We start from the raw sequence: 12,135 nt of genomic DNA on the forward strand, positions 1-12,135 counted from the left end.
AAACCAACTGAGAATTTCCTTGGCTCTCTGTTTGGTATCATTGTTTTTATGAGAGGTCCACCCTCATTCCATCTTCATCAACTTGGTTGATGGCAGCAAATTTTTTATCAAGAATCTCTCAGTACATTTGTCCATTTATCCTTCCTTCAATTATATGAAGTTTGCCAGTGTTGTATGCTAAAAAACAGTCCCACACCATGATGTTCCCACTTCCAAACTTCACTATTGGTATGATGTTTTTGAGGTGATATGCAGTGCCTTTTGGCCTCCAAACTAGAGATGAGTCAACCTTTGGAATTTTAGGTCACAAGGCACATTCGAACCTGAGATAAGGTTCGGTTTGTGACCCTGACTTGAACCGAAACTCAATGAAAGTCAGTAATTAGGCATTTTGTGGCACCACCCACATGCAACCAGCCATAAGCAGAGTACTTCCGGGGGCAGGTGGGCTTGGTTTTTCAAATTATTTTTTTTGTGTGTGCACATTACATCTGATTACGCTGATTTTACCCTCTGTGCGAGCTGTTCAAACACTACAAGCGACTTGCACAGAGCTGAGAATCAATCATACTGCCCAAGCACAGCGCTGCTCACTTGAGTGGTTTGCACTCGTAACTCACTCGACCTTTGAACCCAAACTTTGCTTTTTGGGAGTTAATTTCCGAACCCGAACCTCAAACCTCAGGTTCACTCATCTCTATTTCAAACATGTTGTGTATTATGGCATCCAAAGAATTCAATTTTGGTCTCATTTGATGACACTATAATCTCCCAGTATTTCATTGACTTGTCTAGATGTTGTTGCGCAAACTTCAAACGTGCTTGAACATGCTTCTTGTTCAACAACGGAGTCTTGCGTGGGGAGCGTGCATACAGGCCACGGAGGATGAGTGCATTAGTTATTGTTTTCTTTGAAACAATTCTACCTACTTATTCCAGGTCTTTCTGTAGCTCTCTACAGGTGGTCCTTGGCTCGTGGACAACTCCTCTGATAATTCTTTTCACTCCTATGTCTGAAATCTTTCAAGGATCACCTGGTCGTGTCTGGTTTATGGTGAAATTATGTTCTTTTCACTTCCGGATTATGGCCCCAACAGTGCTCACTAGAACCGTCAGTAGTTTAAAAAAATTTCTGCAACGAATGTAATCACTATGTTTTGGAACAATGAGGTTGCAAATGTCTTCAGACAACTTACTGGTTTTACCCACCATGAGATGTTTCTTGTATGGCACTTTGGTAATAAGGCACTTTTTTCTAGGCCATCACTTGAACCAGCTGATATTATTTTTCACTAAGTGTCAGGATCACTTTCTAATTACTGATTTCAACTAGTGCAATCACTTTTCATGGTTTTTTTTCACCTGTTTCTGCATGTGTTCAATATTTTTCCCTGTATCCTTTGTCATTATTACACATAATTTCATCTATGGACATGTATGGTTTGATTTCTTTGCCTGTGTGGATTGGATAGATTGTTACTGACATCTGGTGAGAAATTAACATCAATAGCAAGTTTAGAAATATAGCTACTTAAAATATTTGTGACGTGTTCAATACTTATTTTCCCCACTGCATATCTCAAGAAAAAAACCTCTAGATATATCTAGACGTATGCTACTGATTTAAAACAACTCCAACTTATATCTGTGTGTAGACATACAGTAGGATACGTCATACATAAAATTTCATTATAAAAAAGGTTCCTTTGAATTGACCTCTATTCTATTTGTTGGTTTTTTTCATTACTTTGTACTGAAGTGTACTGCAAGCCAAAAGGACTGTCTTATAGCCTCTATGCAGTGAATGGAGCATCATAAATATGCTTAGCATGTCCATCGGGAGATTTTCCCATTGAGCATACTAAGTGCACTTCACTAACATTATGTGACTAGGACCTAAGAGACATGTCATTTTGCTATTCCATACATGCAAGGAGCTGGAAAGAGAATATATTCACATGATGAGAGTACCAGACATCATACGATTAAGAAAGAACAGGAGCATGGTTATATTAGTTGTGTGACTGTATTAAGACTGCCTTACAGAAACATTTATCCTATAGAGAGTAAATTAGAAAGTACCATTTTGCATCAAAGTCCTTTAGGCTTAGTATATTAAAGGGGTTGTCCAGGTTTGGGACAGGTATTCTATGTGACTATAGACAGCTGAATCATGACAGCGTGTAGTGTGCATACTGTCCTGTTTCGTTGGTATTCACAATGCATGGATGTGGTGACATGACTTCTTAGATGCAATGTGCCTTCTTGCAGCCACATACCAACTAGACTTGTTCAGCTTTTCTCAATAAAGAGGAATTGAGAGAAGCTAGATGAGGCTAGTTGGCCTGTGCGGCTGTATGAAAGACTGTCTGACAAAAATGTTTATCCTATAGAGATTACATTAGAAAGTAACTACCATTTTGCATCAAAATCCTTTACACATAATTTATTAAAGGGGATGTCCACGTTTGGGACAGGTATTCTATAAGACTATAGACTGCTGAATCGTGACAGAGTGCAGTTTGCACACTGTCATGATTAGTTAGTATTCACAATGTGTGGATGTGGTGACATGACTTCTTAGATGCAATTTGCCTTCTTGCAGTTACATACCAACTAGACTTATTCAGCTTTTCTCAATAAAGAGGAATTGAGAGGAGCTAGATGAGGCTAGTTGGCCAGGGACCACAAGTGCGTAAACTGCAAGATATTGAGCTATCCTGCAGCCAATACACATTGAACGGTGCTGCATTCAATAAATGTTTAGGTCCATCCTTGGGGGTGCTGGGTGTTGGACCCCATTGATCAGATATTGATCACCCGTCCTAAGCCTTATCTTGTGACCAGATGCCTTTAAATCATCAATCACATTGTGTATATCCAGGAATATGTCTGATCTAGTGTAAAACTTAGGGACATGATGTAAATAAATCATGTAATCTATATCACTGCGCAATAAACTATTTACTAAGTTTTCCCTTTGAAACTATTACTTCCAAACCAAGATAAGTCATTTTGCAGATTTGTATTAATTTAGATATAATCTTATCATATTGTTGTGATTTATACATCTGTTTACCATATGGAATCACTGCAAGCTGCTGTCTAGACACATCTGGAAAGTCAATCTAAACAAGTATATTCCCAATTTACCACTTCTATACTACCACGTGGTGACTGTAAACTGATTTATCTTGATTCCTTAGTAATTATTAAGTGTATATTAAAAGTAGAAGACATCTGGTAAGATTATAGAATCCAAACTTGGAGTAAATGCTTGAGTTGTCAAGTTCCCAAAAAGGGTAACCTTTGGGGGAGGGGGTGGAGACATCGTTTTGATTGGAGGTGGTCCAGATGCTGAGATCTCCTTCGATCACTGCATGGAAGGAGACACATTTTCAGGTGATCCCTTCAGTTGTGATCCATCCTGTCTCCTCTGAGCACCTATGGAGAGAATAGTCGGAGCCTGTACACCCTGGTGGAGGGTTTAGGACCTGTACACCCACCATTTACAACTTCTGACATGTTACTATGACATACCAAAAATGTTTTGAAATGGCAAGTCTGTTAACAATGAGCTGTATAAGAAAATGCTTGACGGCAGCCAATAAATATAGTATTATTAGTAATAAGCGTACTCCGTACTCGTAGCAAGCAGTTGGATGCTCGGATGGGAACGACTCGTGTACCAGAGTATAATGGAAGTCAATGAAAAACTCAAACATGGGAAGATCTTCCAGAACAATGTTTGCGTTCCCCATTGACTTCCCTTGTTTGCGTGGGTTCCTCCGGATACTCCAGTTTCCTCCCATACTCCAAAGATATACTGATTATATATATATATATATATATATATATTATATATATCTATATATATATATATATATATATATATATATATATATATATATATATATATATATATATATGTATATATATATATATACATATATAACTATATAAGTGAATAAATATTATTATTATCATTATACTCAGGTACTTGCGCCCATCCGAGCATCAAAACTACTGACCATCCGAGCATGGTAGTGCCGACTCATCACTCAATCATTATAGCCTACCCAAATCTTGCTGCTCAACGGTCCCGATCCCTCAGTGGTAAAATCCCACCTGCTATGAAATGATATAACTGTGAGGATGTGTCGGCATATTTGTCATTTAAAGTTCTATTTTGTATAATATGTAGGAGCAGTAACTGGGACCATACTGAGTGTTACTCAGTCTTCCTGGAAAATGGTGTAACTTTTATAGGGTTTTATAGTTTTAAGCTTGAAGGTAAACTTTGAAAACTGGGAATTAGACATAAAACATAGTTAGACACCCTGATAAATTCAATAGATTTCATAGATAGATTCATAAAGTAACAGTATAACCGACTTTAAAAAGTCCCCTGATGATACTGTAATTTCTCCCTATGTCTTTAGCCTTTGTTTTTACAAATCGCAATAAAAACTTGGATATTCTTTGACACAAATTAAAACTGAGAAATTTGACTAAGGGCTGATTCAGATTTTCAGAATTTGTTCAGGGTCCAGTTTTTACCAACACATTTTGGTCAGGAATTCATCAATTTTTCATGAATAAGAAAAAAAAAAAATTCTCCAGCTTTTCCTATCAGTTTGTGAAATGCGGACAACACATGGATGGCATCCAAGGAATGTTTGATTTTTTTCTTGAACCCATAGGTTTGCATTGGAGACTTTGATCCGAGCCTATGATCAATATTCGACATACTGTATCTCAGTGCTTTTATGAGGACCATTGTGTATGAGGAAACAATTGTACATGTATGAGTGTTATCCATCAAAAACATGGAACTACGTCTGAATCAGTTCTATGTTAGGGTATTTTTGCCACCTCCCAAGTAGAAGCCTTTGCAGAAATAAAACTTTGGAGAATATTGGCTACAAATAGTGCGTTAATGATGAGACACCTACTTTGCGGAGCCTTTGCCAAACTGGGGCATGAGAAAAAGAACACAACTGTCAAATGAAACCATGTTTACAAAACAATTGTATAACTTGCCTCAATGTTTTCATAATAGTAGAAGCAGTTGTTACTTTATTGTTTAAGTTGTTTTTGCACTGTCTTGTTTCTTATTATTCTTATTTCTGGACCCAAATGAGGTTTGTAATTCTATTTCTGGACGTATTGGACCCTAATGAGGTTTCTTATTCTATTTCTGGACGTATTGGATGCTAATGAGGTTTATAATTCTATTTCTGGACGTATAGGACCCTAATGAGGTTTATAATTCTATTTCTGGACTTATTGGACCCTAATGAGGTTCATATTTCTATTTCTGGACCTATTGGGCCCTAATGAGGTTTGTAATTCTATTTCTGGACGTATTAGACCCTAATGAGGTTTGTAATTCTATTTCTGGACGTATTGGACCCTAATGAGGTTTGTAATTCTATTTCTGGATGTATTGGACCCTAATGAGGTTTGTAATTCTATTTCTGGACGTATTAGACCCTAATGAGGTTTGTAATTCTATTTCTGGACGTATTGGACCCTAATGAGGTTTGTAATTCTATTTCTGGATGTATTGGACTCTAATGAGGTTTATAATTCTATTTCTGGACGTATTGGACCCTAATGAGGTTTGAAATTCTATTTCTGGACGTATTGGACCCTAATGAGGTTTGTAATTCTATTTCTGGACGTATTGGACCCTAATGAGGTTTGTAATTCTATTTATGGATGTATTGGAGCCTAATGAGGTTTGTAATTCTATTTCTGGATGTATTGGACCCTAATGATGTTTGTAATTCTATTTCTGGACGTATTGGACCCTAATGAGGTTTATAATTCTATTTCTGGACGTATAGGACCCTAATGAGGTTTATAATTCTATTTCTGGACTTATTGGACCCTAATGAGGTTTATAATTCTATTTCTGGATGTATTGGACCCTAATGATGTTTGTAATTCTATTTCTGGACGTATTGGACCCTAATGAGGTTTATAATTCTATTTCTGGATGTATTGGACCCTAATGAGGTTTGTAATTCTATTTCTGGACGTATTGGACCCTAATGACGTTTATAATTCTATTTCTGGATGTATTGGACCCTAATGAGGTTTATAATTCTATTTCTAGACGGATTGGACCATAATGAGGTTTATAATTCTATTTCTGGACGTCTTGGACCATAATGAGGTTTATAATTCTATTTCTGGACATATTGGATGCTAATGAGGTTTATAATTCTATTTCTGGATGTATTGGACCCTAATGAGGTTTATAATTCTATTTCTGGACGTATTGGACCTTAATGAGGTTTATAATTCTATTTCTGGACGTATTGGACCCTAATGACGTTTATAATTCTATTTCTGGATGTATTGGACCCTAATGAGGTTTATAATTCTATTTCTGGACGTATTGGACCATAATGAGGTTTATAATTCTATTTCTGGATGTATTGGACCATAATGAGGTTTATAATTCTATTTCTGGACATATTGGATGCTAATGAGGTTTATAATTCTATTTCTGGACGTATTGGACCATAATGAGGTTTGTAATTCTATTTCTGGATGTATTGGACCATAATGAGGTCTATAATTCTATTTTGTTGCAGTCGGTAGATGAAGGTCTTGACTGACACCGGCTCCCATAAGTGTAAGTGTATTCAGAAAGTAATTAATTCCCTCAAGTATGTTTCTCTAATCACTAGTGACCGTGCCTGGTTACATTAATTTTCCGAGTGTTGCTTGTTTCAGGAGTCACATCAAGCTTTCTGTTTTTCACAAGGGACCTCTTCTAATTAGCCGCAGTCACCCCGAGGTGACACAGAGGGACACTGTGCACTGGGTCTATGTGCAGCCAGTGTTCCAGGGTGAGCAAATTGCTTTAATATTATATGTCAACAGGGGGAGAAAGTGTAGCCCTGTCACACAGTCAACCCCTGGGCTACATTTGTTGACATTTAGTCTTTTTGGCTCAAGTCCCAGTTGCAAATACTTCTGTTCATATAATGTTCATGTTTACCAGTAAAGAAAACTCTTGCTTTTGGCTTTTTAAATAAACTTTTTTTTTTTTTTTTGCAAGTGAAAACTCAGTGTGTAGAAAAAAAAAATAAAAAAAAAGTCTTGGCCACAAACACAGTGGTTTTTTGCATAAATTCATACGTGATGAATGGTTGATTTTAATGCTATTTGGGCATTTGTCAGAGGCTAACAAATATACATAATACGGCTAGTTTACAAACCCAAATACCTGAATATCTTCTTTCTTCTTGAAATAAATTAGGGTTATGTTTGCTCGCCTGGAGTCACATTAGGAATATTTAAAATTTTGAGTATCTCATCCAGGCGCCACACAAGATTACAAGAAAAAAATCATAAAATGAAAGACATTTAAACTTTTAATCCTTTTACAATGAATTCTCAGAGTGGGCAGGATGTTTTGTTGTAAGGAGGGATAATGCAGATCTTCATCTACACTACAGTTAATGAATGTGCCCACTTTTATTTAACCGTTCACGTACAAGCCGGCCACTGGGGCAGCGCTCTATTGTGGGCAGTATCAGCTACATATGTTTATATTATACTTGAATATCAACACCATAAGGTTTTACTAAAAGGTTGCATATTATTCTTACTATGTTCTATCACCTCTTCTTTTCATTAGTGTTCAATAAGCAAAGCAATACGTGGGTCCCCAATATATACCATTCACATAGGCAGAGAGGGTTGTCAATGTAAAACAATGTCATCCTTCTTGCCAAATTGTAGGTATGCGCATATCATTTATATTTGACCCTATAGTTTCAATATATATATATATATATATATATATATATATATATATATATATATATATATATATATGTAGAGAGCGAGAAAGAGAGAAAGAGTGAGAGAGAGAGAGAAAATAAATATATATATTAATATAAAATATATATTATATAATGTATATATTATAAGTATATCTACAATATATATCTATATAGTGTATATATAGTACATATATATATATATATATATATATATATATATATATATATATATATATATATATATGCAGCAAGCTTATATACTATATATACTATATATACATGGGTGGCAGCGTGGCTCAGTGGTTAGCACTGCAGACTTGCAGCACTGGGGTCCTGAGTTTGAATCCCACCAAGGGCAACATCTGCAAGGGGTTTGCATGTTCTCTCAGTGTTTGAGTGTTTGTGTGGGTTTCCTCCCACACTCCAAGACATACTGATAGGGAATTTGAATTGTGAGCCCCAATGGGGACAGAGTTGACAATGTATGTAAAGCACTGCAGAATTAATAGCATTATATAAGTGAGTAAATAATATATATTATATAAATAGTGTATATATATGTTGTGTGTTACACTATATATATATATATATATACACCAGTATGTGTGTGTGTTTTACTTACAAAAAGTGATGGTAAATGTAACAGCAGAGACTGGTATATGTAGCGTAGCATATGTTTGCCATTTCAAACAGTTCTTTTGGTGCAAGGTGGGATCCCACTACATTGTATTCACTCAACAGACTTCAGCTCTGCTACATCTATACCTATATTATATAAACAGTATCAGTACAGTCAAACACTTTAGCTCCTGCTGAGACCTCCATGCAAACTAAAGTGTCTGGTAGGAATATATTGGAGAATTACACAGAACAGTTGCTTTAATAGCTAAGCTACAGACATTTGTATGATTTAATGGTAGAATAAGTAAATCTGAGCCACATGATTGCTGCAGGCAGCCATGCCATTAGTATAAATCACCTGACCACCTCAGTATATCACTTGATCCTTTTGTAACATAGGTGTCACTGTTGACTTTCCACTTGGGTGACAGCTCTATTGGTGACACTTATGCCATTAATCAAATACTCAGATAAGGAGGGAGATGACCAGGAAAGGGGCAATTCTTCTCTTTTTGCATCTGAACTTGAGATCAGTTCTTGACTGAAGCTCTCATAGCCAGGCGTCACATTTGACAGACTCAGCTCTGCTACATTTGTTTTCTTAGATGTCAGTTTTGTATTTGGAAAGCTTGTCAGGGTAAGGAACACACAGACATGAGAGCAGAGAACATAAGTGCCAGCAACTTGTGTGCATTTCAACTGGGAGGCTCTGTCTTGACAAAGAGTCAAGTTTCAGCACTGCCATACCACAATTGTAGGTGTGAAAGACACGTGTTCTTTCTAAAGGCAATGTCAGGCAGTACAAAACCAGAGACACTAGGGAGGCTTAGCCCATTCCCTCCTCCTTCCCCACTCTGCCCTCAGCAAGTACACACGACTCACTCACTCCAGTGTCTACCAGGGAAGAAACAAGACACCGACCCATAAATTACAATCTAGGCAGCAACACATACAGATGTAGCAGAGCTGAAGCCTGAGCTGTCTTTAACTCTTTAAGGCTGCACTAAAAACCATGCACTAGATCCCTGAAAGTACCAGATAACAAAATCAGCTCTGCTACATCTGTAACACCCCCCTTAACCCAAACTGCCCCACTCACTCTTGAGTGTTAAAAGTTATAGCAGCTCATACCCTTGTAGTAACATGGAGGACATAAGGAAGACTGCCAAGGTTGAATATTTTAGTGGTTTAATTCTAATCTGCACTGTTTCTTTACTACAAAGAGATAAAAATAAAAGAATAAATAGCAGATAGTCTTCATTTACAAGATTTCTGACTCCAAAAAAAAGTGTTCTCTGTATTTACAGTAGCTGAAAAGTCATTTTCTTTTTAATCTGAGGTCCATCAAGGCATTTTCCCACATAATGGAAATAGCATCTATAATAAAGTATTCAAATAATAAAAAATAAAATAAATTTAAACAAAAAAAAAATGTTTGCTTCGCAACGCGAAGTGCTCTTTGTATATAAATACAGATACATTAGGCAAATAATAATAATAATAATAATAATTATAAAATAAAAAGTAGAACTGAACCAGATAAATTGCCTTGGAAATGCAGTAGACACTGGTTATTTAAAAGAATAATACTGACCTTTTAATAGTAATTTAAACTGGTACCATATATACATACATATACATTCCTACATATTACAGTGCATACAACATTAACCATAAAGCCAGCTCTTTACTGAGGTCCATGGAGTCCTAGCAGGAGCACTTGCACTCAGATATGATGGGGTACTGTATCGGTATCCACGTGCAGCGCTGGTTTAGCCTGCGTTGACATCTCCACCTTAAGATGGTCAGATGCATGGACTTGGAAACTTTACAAACCATCCCCTCTGGTACAGAACAGGACCTCTTGGTGTAGCAGCTGCCCACTTTCATGTATCGGGGCCAAAATCTGATGCCCAAGTCATTCCACGTGTATAGGACAGGACAGAAGGTTTGGGACCAGAGCCACATCTGAAGCTTTCTTCTCAGCTTCTTACTCAGTCTGTGCTTCTTTCCTTGGAGACCCTCATAAAACTCCAGTCCCTTGATTTCAGCTGGCATTGCCCCAGAGGGCTTTTGCCTTAGGAGTAGGTCAAGCTCTGCCAGGTCCTCCACTCCTAGTCTCTCCTCAGGCAAGTTGATGGCCATAAAGTTAGGGTCAAAGTGGCCACCCAAGAGAGTCCTCAGCTCAGTCTCATTAAGATCCTTCTCCTTGGGATCAAATATAGGGTCCGGATGTTCAATAAGATCCACCAGGGGTAGCTTTTCACTAGGAGCTGGTCTGATGTGTAGATAATGCTGGCACACAGCTTGGTCTATTCTGAGTCCCAAGAAAACCACTAGGGCATATATAGTCACAAGGCACTGGGAATGGTGATCCATGCTGCAGAGAGCTGCAAGAACTCAGTGACCTGGGCTATCCTCTCTGGGCACAGATCATAAATGATGCATCAGAAGAAGGGATGAGGGGGCTTTGGAGAAGTTGGATGGTCCCCCCCTCTCATTGCAGTCCAGCACAAGCAGCTCAAGTCTTGTCTCTTCTCCAGTCCTGATGGCACCAGTTTGTCTGCCTGCTGGCTCCAGCCTCCCCCTTGTTAAATATTCTCCACTTTCAGCTGGATCACCATGGTAACCAGGGACTCAGTTTCTCCACGAGAGGATAATAGGGGAGGTAGGATGAGAATGATGAGGATGATAGTAATGACACACAGTCCATGCAGCACAGGGTGAAAGTGAAGTCAGGGCAATCCTCACATGTGCACATGGGGGATCCTGCCAGCTCCTGCACTGCTCTCCTGCCGGAGTGCACAGCTCTGTCCCGTCCCTCTGGCTACTTTGGATTTATTAGCCGGGCTCCATAGGGCTGTGATGTCATTCAGGTTTAAGTAGTGTGATGGCCTGTGGTCATGGTTGGTTGCTTCCCTGACACCTCCCTCTTTCACTTGAATGGTGGATAGGGGGGTGTCGGTGCCCATTCTCTGCAGGCTACAGCCAGAGGGACCCGGTGTCTGTCGCCCTCTGCTGGTGACTGTGGTGCCCAGGACACTCAGCGTGCCCTGATCCTCTCCCTGCTTCTCTCACGTACGATGTCCTCCTCCTCTCCTGTACCATGCCCTGCTCCTCTCATGTATCATGCCCTGATCCTCTCCTATACCATGTCCTTCTTCTCTCCTGTACCATGCCCTGCTCCTCTCCTGTACCATGCAGTGCTTCTCTCCTGTACCATGCACTACTTCTCTCCTGTACCATGTCCTTCTCCTCTCATGCACTGTCATGCCCTGCTCCTCTCATGTATCATGCCCCTCTGCTCTCTCATGTACCATGCCCTGCTCCTCTCATGTATCATGCCATGCCTTGCTCCTCTCATATATCATGCCATGCCTGCTCCTCTCATATATCATGCCATGCCCTGCTCCTCTCATGTATCATGCCCTGATCCTCTACTATACCATGCCCTTCTTCTCTCCTGTACCATGGTCTGCTTCTCTCCTGTACCATGCCCTGCTCCTCTCATCATCTACCATGTCCTTCTCTCATGCACTGTCATGCCCTGCTCCTCTCATGTATCATGCCCCTCTGCTCTCTCATGTACCATGCCCTGCTCCTCTCATGTATCATGCCATGCCTTGCTCCTCTCATATACCATGCCCTTCTTCTCTCCTGTACCATGCCCTGCTCCTCTCATCATCTACCATGTCCTTCTCTCATG

At 38.9% G+C, this 12,135-nt stretch overlaps 1 protein-coding gene across 1 annotated transcript; it reads right to left on the reverse strand.

Annotated features, from left to right (window-relative positions):
• Window positions 1-9,600: 9,600 nt before the first annotated feature.
• Window positions 9,601-11,474, reverse strand: NOG (noggin). The gene has a single exon (XM_075347516.1). The coding sequence runs from the start codon at window positions 10,806-10,808 to the stop codon at window positions 10,137-10,139; it is 672 nt and encodes a 223-aa protein (XP_075203631.1). The 5' UTR covers window positions 10,809-11,474; the 3' UTR covers window positions 9,601-10,136.
• Between the last annotated feature and the right edge of the window lie 661 nt (window positions 11,475-12,135).

This window comes from Anomaloglossus baeobatrachus, chromosome 5 (assembly GCF_048569485.1).
Source record: "Anomaloglossus baeobatrachus isolate aAnoBae1 chromosome 5, aAnoBae1.hap1, whole genome shotgun sequence".
Taxonomy (NCBI): Eukaryota; Metazoa; Chordata; class Amphibia; order Anura; family Aromobatidae; genus Anomaloglossus; species Anomaloglossus baeobatrachus.